The sequence below is a fragment of the Chlorocebus sabaeus genome, chromosome 19, assembly GCF_047675955.1.
Source record: "Chlorocebus sabaeus isolate Y175 chromosome 19, mChlSab1.0.hap1, whole genome shotgun sequence".
NCBI classification, from domain to species: Eukaryota; Metazoa; Chordata; class Mammalia; order Primates; family Cercopithecidae; genus Chlorocebus; species Chlorocebus sabaeus.
Genome location: NC_132922.1, coordinates 11,341,680 through 11,359,316, shown reverse-complemented (window position 1 = coordinate 11,359,316; position 17,637 = coordinate 11,341,680). Strand labels below are relative to the sequence as shown.

At 55.8% G+C, this 17,637-nt stretch overlaps 2 protein-coding genes across 2 annotated transcripts; one reads left to right on the top strand and one right to left on the bottom strand.

The window, feature by feature from the left end:
• The first annotated feature begins 1,599 nt into the window (after positions 1–1,599).
• On the top strand, positions 1,600–3,908 carry ATF4 (activating transcription factor 4). Its single transcript, XM_007975841.3, has 3 exons — positions 1,600–1,972; positions 2,575–2,892; positions 2,994–3,908. Exons 2-3 carry the CDS (start codon positions 2,667–2,669, stop codon positions 3,821–3,823), a joined length of 1,056 nt encoding a protein of 351 aa, XP_007974032.3. The 5' UTR covers positions 1,600–1,972; positions 2,575–2,666; the 3' UTR covers positions 3,824–3,908.
• Positions 3,909–10,333: 6,425 nt separating this feature from the next.
• On the bottom strand, positions 10,334–13,994 carry RPS19BP1 (ribosomal protein S19 binding protein 1). The gene is made up of 4 exons (XM_007975842.3): positions 13,864–13,994; positions 13,572–13,700; positions 11,053–11,150; positions 10,334–10,861 (listed from the first exon to the last, which is right to left on the bottom strand). The coding sequence occupies exons 1-4, from the start codon at positions 13,913–13,915 to the stop codon at positions 10,727–10,729; spliced, it is 414 nt and encodes a 137-aa protein (XP_007974033.1). The 5' UTR covers positions 13,916–13,994; the 3' UTR covers positions 10,334–10,726.
• Positions 13,995–17,637: the final 3,643 nt, after the last annotated feature.

Here is a 17,637-nt window from a genome sequence, read left to right as displayed (position 1 = left end):
AATAGTTAAGAGTCCTCTGAGGCAGCAGGAGGATGTGGAGAGTGGCACAGGTCAGGGTCAGGAGACCTGAGTTCTATGAAGGGTAGCAGCAATAGCAACTATTATTGGGTGCTTACATGTACCAGGCGCTATGCTAAGTGCTTTACATGTATGACCTCACTTCATGGGGCAAGGATACTCATCAGTAGTCTCATTTTACAAATGAGGAAACCGAGGCTCAAAGAGGATAAGTCACTTAGCCAAAATGTCCCAGCCAGGATTCTTTTGGGTGAGCTCCCCAAAATCTGTCTTCTAACTCCTACCCTATACTCCCTCCACTGGGAGCTGTGCGACTTTGAGCAAGAAGCTTCATCCCATTGGGCCTCGGTTTACCATTGGAAAGGACTTGTGGGCGAGGTTGAATGAGCGCAGCAGATGGCCTGTGGTTATTTAGAGCAGTGCTTCCCTGGTTGTTTGATATCACAGCGATCATAGAAATACTTGTGTGGCCCGGTGAAATGGAGGCGGAAACTCAGTTTCCACCTTCACAGGGCCTGACTGGAGGGGGCTGAGGACGATGCGGAGGTTTCCTGTATTAAAACAGACTACCCCTTCCCAACGCACAACCCCGAGCAAGTGGCCGTGGGTTCCCAAGCGCCTCTCCTCCCAGGGCCATGGGCATGACCACTGAAAAGCGGGTTAGGCCGGGGAGTTCAGAACCCGGAGTGAATCGAAACTACCCCAGGTAGATGGCAGCGAAGAAAATCCTGTTCTTAGGGGAACGCAATCTTCGGACACCAGAAGTTCCCCTATGATGCTATTCTGTGGCAGCCTCGCACTTGAGCCGGATGAGAATTGTAAAAACCCAGGTTGGGCGACAGGACGGCGCGTCTTCCCGGCTCCTTTCCAGAGTTTAGGCGGAGCCATGCAGACTCAGCTGGCCTTTGGGTGTAGGTGGGCAGGCCCGGGGCGCCCTCTCGAGACCCCTTCAACCTCCCGGGGGCAGCAACACCGTGTCGGCTATGAATGGCGTCTCTGGAAAACTCAGGCTTGGAACAGGTAACCCCCCGGTTTCCGCAGGCCAGAAATCAGCCCCCGCAACCGAAGGACGCGCAGGCTGGGAGTGGCGGCGGGGCCGCCAGTGGCGGACCTCCACTGAGGGCGGCGGGACCCGACCGCAGGGGCTGGGCCCTGAGGCCACTATGGGGTGCGCTAGGCTAAGGTCTCCTGGGGGAAGGAGCCAGCGCGATTGTAGCTGGCCAAGGCCTGGCAGAGACCCGAGACCCCGACCCTTCCCACGCGGACTCCGTGATCCCTCTCCCAGCAGCCGCCCACCTGGGGCCCTGAGCCAATAAGAGCTCGAGGTATATATGACTCACCGTGCCTGGGCCAATCAGCTTGACGCGCGCTCTTCGCCAGCACCTCGCGCGATAACCTGGCTTCCTCGGCCTTCACAATAAAAACTCTCCGCCGGAAAACGACCTCTCCCCGCCCACCGCGTCGACACCGGAAGCGGGGCGTGTCTGCGAGATCACTCCGCGCTCCGGCGGCGAAGGAAAGAACGGACTCTGATCATAGAAGTCTAGTAAAGTAGTGCACCTCTCTCGTTTCGTGAGGTCATAAGAACAAACACCTTTTCTCGTCACAGCTACGCGCTGGGCATAAACGGTTGGGGCGTCAAAGTTAGGGAAACGAGCAGGCGGGAGGAGATGGTCACGTGGCCGTGGCGGAAGGATGCGTCTGTGCTGCGTCCCCTTAGAGACGAAGTCTATAAAGGGCCGGCGGGCGGCTGCTGCGGCCATTTCTATTTCGTCCGCCCACAGATGTAGTTTTGTTCGCACGTGCGCGCCTTACCTCCTCCCCGCCCGCAGGGTCCACGGCCACCATGGCGTATTAGGGGCAGCAGTGCCTGCGGCAGCATTGGCCTTTGCAGCGGCGGCAGCAGCACCAGGCTCTGCAGCGGCACCCCCCCCCCAGCGGCTTAAGCCATGGCGTGAGTACCAGGGCGGGTCGTCCAGCTGTGCTCCCTGGGGCGGCGCAGGTTTTGGGTTGGCAGGGTGCGGCCTGGGGCCGGGGCGGTGCCGCCAAGGAGGAAGCGATTTTACGAGCGCCCGGGACGCGTGGTCTTTGCTTGGGTGTCCCCGAGACGCTCGCGTGCCCGGGATCGGGAAGGCGCATTCGGGTGCCAGGACTGTTTCCACAGGGGCCCTGCCGCCCTCGGACCCCGAGGCCCCCAAGGGTCCCAGGGGTCTCGGCTTTCCCCCCCGCGAAACGTGGCAGGAACCAAGATGGCGGCGGCAGGGCGGCGGCGCGGGCGTGAGTCAAGGGCGGGCGGTGGGCGGGGCGCGGCCGCCCTGGCCGTATTTGGACGCGGGGACGGAGCGCCTTCCTTTTGGTGGCCGGTGGAAGAATCGCCTGGTCTCCGTGAGCGTCCATTTTGTGGAACCTGAGCCGCAGCAGGGAGGGGCGGATGCAACTGCCCGGTTGCCGACTCTGTAGATGGCTGGCCTAGAGAAGTCCCGCCTCGTAAGTGGAAAGATGAAATTCTCAGACCAGCTAACCTCTAATGGGAGTTGGCTTCTGATTCCCATTCAGGCTTCTCACGGCATTCAGCAGCAGCGTTGCTGTAACCGACAAAGACATCTTCGAATTAAGCACATTCCTCGATTCCAGCAAAGCACCGCAACATGACCGAAATGAGCTTCCTGAGCAGCGAGGTGTTGGTGGGGGACTTGATGTCCCCCTTCGACCAGTCGGGTTTGGGGGCTGAAGAAAGCCTAGGTCTCTTAGATGACTACCTGGAGGTGGCCAAGCACTTCAAACCTCATGGGTTCTCCAGCGACAAGGCTAAGGCGGGCTCCTCCGAATGGCTGGCTGTGGATGGGTTGGTCAGTCCCTCCAACAACGGCAAGGGTGAGTGGGCCGCCACCACATCGTCTGGGTGGGATCTGGGGTTAGGGGCCTGCTACCTTTGTATCTGACTCACTTGGCCCTGTCGTTCAAATCTTTTGCAGAGGATGCCTTCTACGGGACAGATTGGATGTTGGAGAAAATGGATTTGAAGGAGTTCGACTTTGATGCCCTGTTGGGTATAGATGACCTGGAAACCATGCCAGATGACCTTTTGACCACGTTGGATGACACGTGTGATCTCTTTGCCCCCCTAGTCCAGGAGACTAACAAGGAGCCCCCCCAGACGGTGAACCCAATTGGCCATCTCCCAGAAAGTTTAACAAAACCCGACCAGGTTGCCCCCTTCACCTTCTTGCAACCTCTTCCCCTTTCCCCAGGGGTCCTGTCCTCCACTCCAGATCATTCCTTTAGTTTAGAGCTGGGCAGTGAAGTGGATATCACTGAAGGAGATAGGAAGCCAGACTCCACTGCTTATGTTGCCATGATCCCTCCGTGCATAAAGGAGGAAGACACCCCCTCAGATAATGATAGTGGCATCTGTATGAGCCCGGAGTCCTATCTGGGCTCTCCTCAGCATAGCCCGTCTACCAGGGGCTCTCCAAATAGGAGCCTCCCATCTCCAGGTGTTCTCTGTGGCTCTGCCCGCCCCAAACCTTACGACCCTCCTGGAGAGAAGATGGTAGAAGCAAAAGTAAAGGGTGAGAAACTGGATAAGAAGCTGAAAAAAATGGAGCAAAACAAGACAGCAGCCACTAGGTACCGCCAGAAGAAGAGGGCAGAGCAGGAGGCCCTCACTGGCGAGTGCAAAGAGCTGGAAAAGAAGAATGAGGCTTTGAAAGAGAGGGCGGATTCCCTGGCCAAGGAGATCCAGTACCTGAAAGATTTGATAGAAGAGGTCCGCAAGGCAAGGGGGAAGAAAAGGGTCCCCTAGTTGAGGGTAGTCAGGAGCGTCAGTGTGCTTGTACATAGAGTCTCTGCTGTTGCTGTGTGTTGGAATAAATTATTTTGTAGGGAAAGTACTTGTGTGAATTTCTTTTCTGGCAAAGTAGCCGAGTGAGGCGCCACCCACCCATCCCAAACTGGTCATAACATTCCTTGTGAGATCTGGGGAGGAGGGCCAGTCCAGGACTGAAGATGGGTGCCCAGAGTGGGATCTGCTCGCCCTGCTAGGTGTAAGCCACGATGCCTGATGACTCATGGGGCCATACAGCTGGATAGTTGGCCAACTGTAGCAAGTTGGGTCCTTTACCCGAAGCTGAGTTCGCTGGTTGTGTAGGGAGGAGGCTGGAGCTCTTTGGGAGGTTGGGAGGGAGGGACAGCCTGGGCCTCCACCTATTTATTCAAGAGGGCTTCATGCCAACAGCTGTCGCCTGTTTTAAACCCTGGATAAGCTTGCACAGTCCTTGAGATAAGCACACAAGATTAGGTTTCACTTGTTAGCTGGAGTTCTGTAGAAGCGTCTTCCTGAAGAAAGAAATGGCTCCTTTTCGGAATTGATGCTGAAGCAGGACAGGGGCTGAGGGCCTCCGTTTCTCCTTACGGGGTGGAAGGATGACATCCTGCACAGGTTCTGGCTAGAGCTGGGCACAAAGGCGACAGTTCCTGTTGCTACCTAAACTAGAAGGCCTGGCGTCACGCTAGGATGGATCAGCACTTAGAAACCACGCCTCCTCACCACAGCTTCGGACTTCCTGGCGGGGGGCGACTTCGCCTTTCCAGGCAGGCGATGTCTTTTGTGTTGCGGATGAGTGCTTGAATGCAAGGATCAGCGCATCCTGGGTAGGTCTGTCTTTCCTCTTGTGTCCTTCAGGATCACAGTTTTCCTTCTGTGGAAGGTGGTGTAGACTGGGTGTGCCCGGGGAATGGCTGGGAGGACAGTGAGGGTGAGTGCGCCCAGGCACTGCTGTAACTGAGCACAGCACGTGTGTTCACCCGTCCCTGAAGCACACCCAGGAGGCAGACGCCACACCCAGGAGGATTTTTTTTTTTTTTTTTTTTTTGAGACAGGGTCTCTTCCCGTTGCCCAGGCTAGAGTGCAATGGTGCGATCTCGGCTCACCACAACCTCCACCTCCTGGATTCAAACGATTCTCATGCCTCAGCCTCCCCAGTAGCTGGGATTACAGGTGCTTGCCACCATGCCCAGCTAATTTTTGTATTTTTGATAGAGACGGGGTTTCACCATGTTGGCCAGGCTAGTCTCGAACTCCTGACTTCCTGATCCACCTACCTTGGCCTCCCCAAAGTGCTAGGATTACAAGCATGAGCCACCGCGCCTGGCCTTTTTTTTTTTTTTTTTTCTTTTTCTTTTTAGAGATGGAGCCTATTACCCAGGCTGGAGTGCAGTGGTGCAATCTTGGCTTACTGCAACCCCTGCCTCCCAGTTTCAAGCGATTCTCCTGCCTCAGCCTCCCGAGTAGCTGGCATTACAGACGACCGCCACTATGCCCAACTAATTTTTGTATTTTCAGTGGGGATGGGGTTTGTCATGTTGGCCAGGCTGGTCTCGAACTCCTGACCTCAGGTGATCCGCCCGTCTCGGCCTCTTAAAGTGCTGGGATTACAGGCGTAACCCACCATGCCCAGCTCACCCAGGAGGATTTTGAGCAAAGAGGTAGAGCTGGAATTTGAACTCAGGACTCGGGCTCCAGTCTGGGCTCTTCATTTTGCCTCTTGAGCTGGAAGGAAACAAATGGCCCGTAATGACCTGCATGGTGGAGCCCACATGACCTTTCCGGTGCCCAGTATAGACGATCACCTGAGAGCCAACTGTTGATGGAATGCATGCAACTGCTTGTGGAGAAGTTGCCCGAGGCACCACTGGAAGTGGGCATCACACATGGGTCTTGGACCTGGTGCTCTTCGAGGTCTTTCCTGCTGAGATTCTAGAATTCTCCAAAGGCCATGGGCCTCCATCCACATCCAGGTACTAAATAGGCGTTAGGGTGCGGCCAACAGCATCAGAGTCATCTAGTGCCAGTGGGGGTTGGCCCTCATTTGGCAAACGAGAAACTGAGGCACCAAGAAGGGCAGTGCAGGCTAGTGGTGTGGACCCAGGATGCTGGGGCTGTGTCCTTTCCAGGCCCCTGCAGCTAAGGTCTCCCACACCCAGAAGGCACCAGCTCAGGTCACAGTGGCTTTGCCCTTCTCCTTGACCTCACCTTCTCCCCTCACTGTGCTCCCGGCCTTTCTCCATCTGTCTGCCAAGCTTGGTCCTGCCTCAGAGCCTCACACTTGCTGTTTTTTTTTGTAACTTTTTTCTCCATTGAGTTTATCTGTATACAGATTCACTTTCTGTTCTCCATTCCCTAACTACAATATAAGGTCACTCTATGGCAGCAGGTATTTTGCTATCTTACTCATTCCGGTACTTCCAGGACTAGAGCAGTGCCTGGGAAATAGCAAAAATGACTGCGGCGAAAACGTTCAAAGAGCTCTGATGCTCTAGGCGCCTTCCAGTGATGAGCTCAGAGTCCTCCTGAGGCTGTGAGGAGGGTCTTATGACTGCACCCCTCTTACTGATGCAGCTGAGACCCAGACTTAGACACCTCCTTGGGAAGTCTGGCCTGGGGGTGGACACTGGCCCATGGGCAGTTGGTATAGGCAGTGATAATGACCTGGACAAACCAGCTGGATTTGGCTAGGCAGATGTTCCGGAGAGCCAGCGCAATAAGGGGTATGGGAGGAATGGGTGGAGATGAGGCTGATGTCCAGCCACCACCCTGCATGTGGCAACTTATGGCCCCTGCCAGGCCTTGGCCAGCCCAGCCTAGGTGACCAGGTCAGAGGTGGAGCTGGGCTTTACCCAGTGACCAGGGGCTGGGGGCTGGGGGATAGGAAGGGACCTCACAGGCAGGAGCGGACAACTCTCAGCATTTTCTCCTGCTTTGTGTCTAGGACAAGGCTGTAGGTTGTGGAGAGCAGAGAACGACCTTCATCTTTTATACAACTAGTCCTGAGTGGGTGCCCGCTCTGCACTACACTGGGTGCTGGCTACAGCAGTGAGCCAAGTAAACATCCCTGCCCTCATGGAGGTTTGCTTGTGGTAAAGGAGACAGATGGACCCTAAAAAGAAAAAGGTGTGACGTGTCACATTCAGATGTAACACAGCAGCTGCGTCAGGCATGGACATGCTGGGCATGCTCCTTAAGATGGGTGCTCAGGGAGTCACAGGGCTCAGCCCGGCAGGGGACTGGGCTGGAATCAGCAAGGAGAGGCAGCCAAGATGTGGGTGTGAAGAGAGGCGATCCCCCCAAGCAAGAGAAAGGATGGAGGGCCCGTTTCCTGAGATCGGGAAAACCAGGGGAAGAGCATGATTTTATTTCAAAGAGGCCAGGTAGAAATAAAAAGTTCCTGGCTTTGGGAGGTCGAGGCGGGTGGATCACGAGGTCAGGAGTTCAAGACCAGCCTGGCCAATATGGTGAAACCCCATCTCTACTAAAAAATTAGCAGGGTGAGGGGCTCATGCCTGTAATCCCAGCACTTTGAGAGGCCGAGGCGGGTGGATCAGGAGGTCAGGAGATCGAGACCATCCTGGCTAACATGGTGAAACCCCATCTCTACTAAAAATACAAAAAATTAGCCGGGCATGGTGGCGGGCACCTATAGTCCTAGCTACTTGGGAGGCTGAGGCAGGAGAATGGCATGAACCTGGGAGGCGGAGGATGCAGTGAGCCGAGATCGCGCCACTGCACTCCAGCCTGGGTGGCAGAGCAAGACTCCGTCTCAAAAAAATATAAAATAAAAAATAAAAATTAGCTGGGCGTGGCGGCACATGCCTGTAATCCCAGCTACTTGGGAAGCTGAGGCAGGAGAATCGCTTGAACCGGGGAGGCGGAGGTTTCAGTGAGCAGTGCCAGTGCACTCTAGCATGGGTGACAAAGTGAGGCTGCATCTCAAAAAAAAAAAAAAGTCCCCTCAGTGACACCCAAGTGCCAACCACCCTTGCCTAGGTGGCCCATGGGGTGGGGGTGGGGGCTCTCAGCCTAGTTGGGGGACTGAAGGTGGACACTTAGACCAAGTAGAAAGTGGCAGCTTCAAGAGACAGAGCAGGGCCTCCCAGCTGGGCTTTGAAGGGTGGGGAGAGTTGTGGACAGAGAATGGGAACAACACCCCATGAAAGTCAGCCAGGCAGGAAAGAACGGGGCACACACCAAGTGCCACAGTCCCACTGCCTGTGGCGGAGGCCTTTGCCTAAGCTCTGAGCCTGCAGCTGGGCCCCAGCAGAGTCCCATGTTGCAGTCCTGATCCACTCCTGCCTGGCCCCCTTGGCCAACTCCTCTAGTAGCAAAGAAGGTCAGAGAGTGTGGGGGCTTCAGCAGCCCATCCCACTGTGGAAGACACAGGAAGCCATGGCTGGGGCCCTCCTGTAGGGCATGGGGTAGGTTCCTCAAACTCTGTTTCCCCAAACCACCTGTGACGCAAATGCTTCCGGTGCTTTCACACCCATCCATGCTGTCTAGACTGGGGAAGGCCTCCTGCTTTCTCCTGTCAGCCCTGGGTTGAAGTGACAACTCAGTTTCCTCTTTTTTTGAGACAGGGTCTTGCTGTCGCCCAGGCTGAGGTGTAGTAACGCCATCTTGGCTCACTGCAGCCTCCACCTCTCGGGCTCCAGTGATCCTCCCACCCCAGCCCTCTTCCCCGCAAGCAGCTGGGACCACGAGTGCACACCACCATGCCCGGCTAATTATTGTATTTTTTTGTAGAGATGGGTTTTGCCATGTTGGCCAGGCTGGTTTTGAACCCCTGACCTCAGGTGATCCACCTGCCTCAGCCTTCCACAGTGCTGGGATTACATGTGTGAGCCACCGCATCTGGCCTCAGTGTCCTCTTATTTGGGTCCTGTTGGTCACCAGGTCCTGGCCATCGTGGTCAGCACCTCCTTGGCCCTCCATGGGGACAAACCCTCTCTCCTCCAGTGCTGCCCCAGTCACCCCAGCTCCCTGCTGCCTTCCAGACACCTGCACCAGAACTGCTCAGGGTGACAGTTAAAAGGCAGACTCCTCAGTCCTGTCCTTGACCCACTGGACCAGAGTGCCAGCGGTAAACACAAATGACTGTCACCCAGAGGGGGCATGGACAGGCACCCAATAGTGCTACTTGGCATAAGTATAAGATTTATTGGGAAGCTCGCAAGCGGGGAAGCAGCAGGACCCCGGCTCCCATCCTCACCGGGGGGCAGTGCCTGTCACGCTGCACTTCTGGGCGATTATGTAACAGTGGGCGTGTCCTTGATAGAAAAGGGCCCCGTGCCTATGGTCAGCCTGTTCTTCCAGGCGCTAGAGGCTGAATTGGCTTCTTGTTAAGCTGCTTAAAAGATTAAGGGCACGAGTCTCCATGGATATCCGAGTTTCTCTGCCCAGTGGGGTCATTACAGTCCAGCAGGCAGGAAGAGGCCCTGGTCTCTAAGGTTTGGGGTCACAGCACACTCCCTCCCCCTCCCCCTGCTGATGGAGGTCACCCGGAGACAGGACCACTGCCGGGAAGATGTGTGGCCACATCATGTCTTTATTTAGGATGGAATAGCAGTTAAAGATCAGGAACAGACCACCCACGGCAGTGGGGGAACAAATGCTCTTACAAATAATGGGCCCTGAGGCAGTGTCATCAGGGAACCCGGGGAGCCAGATCGTCACTCCCAATCAGACCCAGCCTCAGGGGACTATGCCATGCTCTCTACCAGCAGCAATGGGAGTCACCACACCAAAGGAGCCCTTAGGCTGGGGTGGGGAGGGAAGAGTTCAGGAGACAAACGGAGCTGCCAGAAAGCCTCCCAGGTCCCTTCCCCGGAGGCTCCCTGATGAATGGACTCCTGCGCTGACTTCTCAGCTCTCCTCCACTGGCCCCACCTCTGGTCTTCACTCACACAGTCATTCAGTACCTGCCTGTCCTTCACCTCCTGATCCCAACCCATGCCTGCTGGAAGGGTCCCGTCTGCCTCCCCTCACCTCCATTCTTCAGCTCAGGCACACGCCTGAGTGCGAAACTGTTTCTTCAGGTTACCTCCTGAGTCCCTTCTACTGTCCCCTCCCCACTACGACAGGCATTTGACCCCACCTGGCTGCACACTAGCGCCTGAGCGGGAAAGGGAACACACCTGGTGAAACGCTCTGCTCATGGCGGACTCCATGCTCCCTGGGTGTGGGCTGAAGCAGCACCACTCCCACTGCCAGATCTAGCCACCTGCACCAGAACTCCTCTCAGCAGCTGTTTTTTGCCTCGAGTCACCTTTTCAGCTGTGGCGGCCACCCCCAGAGGAAGGAGGCTCCCCTGGTGTAGGGCAGCAGAGGTTGGTGTTCTGATGGCGGCCTGCCAGGGCTGGACTGGAGAACTTGTGACCCGGAGCTGAGAAGCACGCTGGGAGATGGGGGAAGGCAGGGTGGCGCTTTGGTGCCACAGGAGATGGGAGACACCCCATGGGGCAGGTCAGCAGCACACACAGCTCCTGGGTTCGCATTTATTACAACTTGGAAGCCCACCCTTCTTCCTACTCCAGGAGGTGTCGTCCCCGAGGGCTCAGGAACCACAGCAAACAGCCCAGAGGCCCCACCTGGGCGAAAGCAAACAAAACAGATACATTCCTTTCTGGCAGGTGCAGACGCTCTGCCCAGGCCTGCGAAAGCCACCTCGAGTCTGTGTGTATATCCTCCCAGGACTTCCGGCCCACCAGCTCCATTCCAGCCACCACACGGCTCCAGCTCCATGGCTTCCTGGAGCCAGGCTGGTCCTGCATCGCCATCTGCTGGCCGTGCGGCACGGCCGGGTCCTGGGGCCAGCAGAGGAGTCGGAGGGAGGCGGCCGGATTGAAAGCCTCTTCACCGTGCCCTCCAGGGAGCCTAGCTGCCGAAGTATTCCTGCTGGAACTTCTGGAAGTCTTCCTCGGTGAACACGGTGCCCTCGGCCTTCTTCTTCTTCTTGGTCTTGGCCACAGGCCGGTCACAAGCCTTGCGACCGCGGTTCTGGCGCAAAATCTGGGGAGGGTGCGGGACTTCTGCTCATTTCAAGAGCAGAGGAGGCCCGCAAAGGTCACGGGGGAGTTCGGCGCAGGGCAGGGCTGGCCCAGCCTCCCACCCTGTGCTCAGGGCTGAGACTGCCATGGGTCCTAGGGGAACAGCCTCGGCTCTCACCTCCCAGGTCCCTTCCCATAGTCCCCTCAACAAACCTGCTGGCTCACAGACTCAGCCACGCTGCTTCTCGTCCTGGTCAGAAACTTCAGGTTTACTCTGAGGTGGTCTCGACACTCTCGCTTCCGGTACTCGTCTGTGGGTGGCAGGCAGGGGGCACCATTTCACGTTCACTCCCCTTGGAAGCATTCTCGGTCCCTGGCCCATGGCCCTGCCAAAGACCTCATGGTCCCCTTCCCAGATTATTATAGCAGCTGGGCTCTTCTCCATCAAATGCATTCTCCACACAGGTCCTGCTGAAAGCCCCAGGCTCTGGGCGCCACCATTTTCCAACAATTATGTCCTGAATACTACTCACCAAGGGAGCGCTCTGGAACTTACGCTTCAGTGAGAGATGAAGGACAAACGACCCAGTATTTTAGAAGTGCATATATTTCATGGAGGAAAATAAAATAGGAAACAGAAAAGGGGAATTCCAAGGGTGGAGGGTGCAATTTTAAATAGGAGGGAATGAGAAGGTCTCACTGAAATGACTTGGAGAGAGCTGTGGATATCCAGGGGGAGAGTATTTGTCTAGGTAGAGGAACACCCAGTGCAAAGGCCCTGAAGCAGAAATGTGTCAATTGTGTTTGTAAAACACAAAACAGCTGGAGTGGCTGGGTGCGGTGGCTCACACCTGTAATCTCAGCACTTTGGGAGGGTGAGGTAGGCAGGTCACCTGAGGTCAGGAGTTTGAGACCAGCTTGGCCAACATGGTGAAACCCCGTCTGTATTAAAAATAAAAAAAACTAGCTGGGTGTGGTGGTGGGTGCCTGTAATCCCAGCTACTCGGGAGGCTGAGGCAGGCGCATCGCTTGAACTCAGGAGGCAAGAGGTTGCAGTGAGATGAGACCACACCACTGCACTCCAGCCTGGGTGACAAAGCAAGACTCTGTCACAAAAAAACCCAAAAACAACAACAAAAAAACAGCTGGAGTGGGGGGAGTGGGTAGCAGGAAGAGACCAAGTTTGGTGGGGGGGTGGTAGGTCATGTAGGCCTCGTCAGGCACCCTAAGACCCCTACCTTTTACTGACTACAATGGGAGCCACCCAGAGGAGAAACAAGGAATGACTTCTGATTTTAGAGGATCACTTTGGTTGCTGTTGAGAACAAGATTACTGGGGGAGGGGGCGTGTGGAAGGCAGGAGACCGGCTAGGCTTCTGCAATAATCCAGGCAAGAGACAAAAGAAGCTTGGAGCAAGGTGGAGGCTGCAGAGGTGTTCTTTCCATTGGCTGCGAGGCTTGCCATTCCTCTCACTCAACATCTATGTGCCAAAACCTGTGCTGGACACCAGGGCTGCAGACAAGCCCAAGGGGGTGTGTGCCTTTAGGAGCTCCCATCTAACAGGGGAGGTGGGTGAGCACCCAGGACAGGACGGTGAGACAAGGGCTGGGACAGATAGGAATGACCTCTGGCACTCCACACTCCTGCTTCATGGCAAGTATTGCTGGGCCTCAAACCTGTCTTGTATTTCCTCCTTGGAATTCATAATTCTTTTAACAAATACCTTAACATATTTATGCATCAGACTCTAGGGATTCAGACACAGTAGGAGCTTGTCACGTCCTGACACGTCAAAATATCACCATCTTGCCCACACCAGCCCCTCCGAAAGTCTTTATGTCTGTTAAGTGACACCACATCTCCCAATAAACTAGGCTCCACCTTCACAGCCAGTTCACCACTAAAACCCCTCTAAAGGCTGAAATTCTCTGCTGCCCCCTCTTTAACGTATCTTCCACCTGCAAAATTCTCTTATCTCTGCTGCTATGGCCACACTGCCCAGGCCACAGCATGTCCCATTTGAATGGAGTGGGTAATAGCAGCACTCTGGGACACAGTGCCTGGTTTCTACCCGTACCACCTGGGCAGGTGCCTTTTTCTGAATCTGTAAAACGGGGGTGATAGTAGTATCGACCTCAAAGGGCTGCTGTAAGGATCAAACGAGCTGACATTTGCACAGCACTTAGAATCAGCACCTGGCACAGAGTGTTAGTGAATGTGTTTAAATGCTCCATCTTTGATCCTTATTCACTAGGTCACCTTTACTAGCCTCTATTTTTTCAGATTCTCAAAGGCAACAACCTCCTTTCTAACTCAGGACCTTTGCACATGCTATTCTTCCTAGAATATTTTCCTACTTTTCACCTTGCTCACTCTTATACCTCCTTCAGCTCTCGGCTGAAATGTCGCTTCCTCAGAGAAGGCTGACGTGGCCCAAGTCCCCATCAGAGTACCGTAATCTTTTAATTCATAGGCTTCAATGCACTTAGCAATGATACACTGGGTTTGATATTCTTTGATGCTTCTCTCCCCACTAGGGCCGTAGTCCATGAGGGCCAGGACGGTGGCGTGTTCTGTCACCTTCGTATGTCCAGGAGCCCGCTCCGCGCCCGGCACACAGTAGGTCTAGCCATACCAGGCGGATGCTTCAAGCCCTGCCTCAAGCGCCACCTCCTCTGGGGCGCAGGTCCCAGTACCGGAGGCAGCGCTTTCAGCCCCTTCCCGAACTTACCCAGTGCCGACTTGGGCACCTTTCCCTTGGCCGAGTTCCGCAGTTTCTGGGCCTGAATTGCCTTCGTCTTCTGGGGCCGTTTCACCGGAGCCCCTTTCGGCTTGGTCTGACCTGGAGGGTCCCGGGGGGCTACAGGGGAAGAGAGAAGAAGGGACCCAGGTCGGAGGGCGCGCAGTGTTCCCGTGCCACTGGGGCTAAACCCGGCCTGGATTGTTTTCCATCCACGGCTCCCGCCCGCAGCCACTGCCATCCTCCTGCCCGCGCCGGACGTCCCCCGGCCAGCCCTCCTCACCCTCGGACGCCGCCAGCAGCTCCAAGCCCCGCCGCAGCAGGGCCGCGGACATGGCTGCGCTTGGCACCGCCCACGAGCCTCACACTACTTGCAACCTGGCAGTCCTAGCCGTCTCGGCGGAAATCCGAGCCGGAACACAGGGTTCTGAAGGGGATGGGCGGAAGTGCCCATCTTTCTTAGGACGCATGCGTTAGAGGTTTATACTTGAGCGGAAGAAGGGGAGGAAACTGGAGGCGGGTTTAAGGCGCAGAAGGACATATTTGTTATTCAATCCCGATCCACCTGGGGCCTGGCGCTCAGGCCCCTCCTTCCCCGGAAGCCGTCTGCAACCAGCTCCGCCGGGTTGGCCAATCCTCTCCGGTCTCGCGGCTCCGTGGCGGGCTAGGCTGGGGACGGGGCGGAGTGTTTTTCGTATACTTAAACCAGCGCAAGATATCGCGCAGGTTGAGTGCAGTATGAAAATCCAGCTGTCTTCCCGTAAGCCAGACATTAAAGACATATTTTTGTTTTGAAAAATACAATTATTTCTCAAAATATGTTGATGTTACAAAGCAATGGGTTTATTATTTTAAGTGAATTGATGAATATGTAAATTTTTTCTGTTTTAGTTTCTAGTATGGCAAATATCAATTGCCTACATACAAAAGTTCTTTGGAATCCTGAATTTTTAAAATTTATTTATTTAATTAAATTAATTTTTTTTGAGACGGTATCTCGCTCTGTCGCCCAGGCTGGAGTGCAGTGCCGGCTCACTGCAACTTCCGCCTCCCGGGTTCAAGCGCTTCTTTTGTTTGTTTGTTTTTTCAAGCGCTTCTTTTGCCTTAGCCTCCCGAGTAACCGAGATTACAGGCACCCGCCACCACGCCCGGCTAATTTTCTTTTTAAAAAATTTTTAGTAGAGATGGGGTTTCGCCATGTTGGCCAGGCAGGTCTTGAACTCTTGACCTCAAGTGATCCGCCCACCTCGGCCTCCCAAAGTGCTGGGATTACAGGCGTGAGGGGATTCTGAAGTTTTAAATGTAAGAAGCTTCTTAGACCAAAACGTTTGAGCCCCTCTGGCCTAGAAGTGACACTGCTTACCTGGGGGAGGAGCCCTGGCTTGTTCGCTGTTCCATCTGCAGCTGGCCGTCCAGCACCTGGCATGCAGAAGACACGCAATAAGTGAACGGTGAATCAGAAGGGACCACTGGGTTCACTCAGCCGGGTTCTGAGGGCCTTCTGTGTACCTGACAGCACAGAGTGTGGGACCTGGAGTTGGTCCTCCGGGATAGACCACACCGTCTAAGCCCCATCAGCTAGATAGTAATAATACCAACCAACACAATCAAGGGTCAAGGCCCTGTTCTGCGTGCTTTGCATTTGTTAACTCGTTTATCCCCCCTACCCTTCCAGGTTGGAATTGTCTTTTGCATTTTACAGACGAGGAAACAAGCACAGAGAGGCCAGGGTCACACGGTGGAGTCAGAGGTGGGATTCAAGACTGGCAGCCTGGCCGCAGGATTTGTGGGGGCGCTCCTGCCACAGCCACCAGGGCGAGCAGTGCTGTGGCGCTGGGTGGGGCCTGTCAAGCCATGGGGTCAGGTAGGCCCCTGGAGGGTGAGGAGGAGCTGACCATGTATGGGCAGCGGGGATTGGTCCAGGCGGAGACCGCTGTAGCGAGGACCTATCCCCTGTGACACACGAGTGGCCCCTCAGGATGCCATGCTGGGCTGGAGGGTCGCAAAGGCCTCAGACTCCATGATTTTGTCCTAAGGGGAGTGGGGGGCCTGGAGCCCAGTGATTGTTCAGACATACGCCTCCTTCCTGCTTCTAATACAGCCGGATTGTTGTCTTATTATGTGTATCGAGTATTGTCTATTTCCCCACCCATACCCCGCTGTAAGCTCCTCAAGGCAGTGATCTTTGTTTTGTTCACTGTTATATTCCTAGCGCCTGGAACAGTGCTTGGCATACGGTAAGAGTTCCAGAAACGCACGAAATGAGTGGATGAGAGCTGAGTTTGGGGCGCCAGTGAGCCGCTGGGTTGAGAGGCCCAGAAGGTCGTGGGATGTGCAGCGAGTCAGTCTCTCAGGCGGGCAAAGGACCAAGCTTTGTCCTCCTCCCAATCTGGGCTGATCAGCCCACGGTCCCCCGGGTGGAGTTCTCTGTGTGCCAACGTGCTGGGCAGACCCCTGCGGCGTCCGCAGCCCAGCCGGGCACGGGCAGGACGGCAGGCTAGGCGCTGAAACAGCCTCCCGCGGAGGAATCGGCACATCCGCGGGCCCGGGCGCATTTCTGCCACTAGGTGGCAACGCAGGACAGCTTTCTCGCGCGGCGCGACTACAAGGCCTCAGTTGCGGCTACCCAGGCTAGGTGGGGGTGGGGGTGTAGAGTGGGAGTCCGGACGTCATTTCTGCCTCGGCTGGCTCCTTGCAGCCAGCACTGTGTGGCCCCGGCTTCTTGCTGTACCGCACCCCACTCGCAGCCTGGCCTGGAGGAGTGGCTGGGGAAGCTAAGGCAGAGCCACCAGCCTGGGCTGCCCAGGGCGGGAGGCGAGGTCCTTTCTTGAAAACTGTGCAAATGACAGCTGGGGGCTGTGTGACCCCAGCAATCCCTTAACAAAGAGTGCTTCATTTCCTTATCGGTTGAATGGGGCTCGGCGGGGCAGCAGCCCCTTTCTAGGAGAGGTGTGAGAACCGGTGGATCAATACCGTGCCGTGTAGGGCAGGTCTGGGTGGGTCTGCGCCCAGGGACTGCGTGCAGAGGGTGCTACAGCGCTGCCATGCTACCTGCTCCCTCTGGGCAAGACGGGATGGGCAGGGGCAGCCACTGTTGGGCCCAAGCAGGTCACGCCACAGCCCGAATTTGGGCACCTGCGACCTGCCAGTCTTGACATTGGCCCTGATGGGTCAAGCTCAGGGGGACAGCTGCTTCCTGTCTCCCTGTGGGAGGATAGGTCATGAGATCTCCCAGGCTAGTTCCCCGCCTGGCATGACCCTGGGTGAGCGGCTTCACTGCTCTGAGCCTGTTTCCACACTGGGTCCCTGCCTGTCCCTGATCCTCCCACTGGGGCCTTTGGCCACATAGAGGAAAATCACTGTAAGGGGCCCTTCGGCCCCCATGCCCTGTTTATGTCTCCTCCCAGGCTCCCTGGAACAGCTTAACTTCCCTGGGCCTGGGAGGCTGAGAGGCAAGTGAGCTTCCTGTAGAGCTGTGCAGCCCTTTAAGAGCAAGAGTCAGGACTCAAGCCCCAGTCTCCGGGTCCTAAGCAAGAGTATGTGTGTGAGCGTGTTCCCTCAGCTTCCAGACCAGTGGCCCCCTGGAGAGGGGACCGTAGGGACTCTGGGAGGTGGGCAGTGCTGGAGAGGGTGTTCTGGTGGTCTGGGGCTGGCACAGATGCCCCGGTTTCCACAAGGCCTCGGCTCACACAGCTGTGTGCCCACAGGCAAGCTGCCCTCCTCCCCTAGCCTGTTTCCTCCTCGGAGGTTTGGGGGCTTTAGAGAGTATTGTCCAGTCCTCCACACAGGGCTGAGGTGGGAGGCGCCCGGGGCTGTGGGCTCCTGTGGTCTGAAGGGAGCGCCTGCTCTGGAACCAGGCTGTACATCCTGGCTTTTCCACTCACTAGCTGTGTGACTTTGGGCAAGTCCCACAACCTCTCTGTGCCTCAGTTTCTTCGTTTATGAGTTGATTATGATAATAATCCCTACCTCATAGGGCTCCTGTGAGGATCGAGTGTCAAGCGTTTGGAATTCCGTTGGACGCAGAATAAGCACTCTAATTTGTAAATCAGTGATT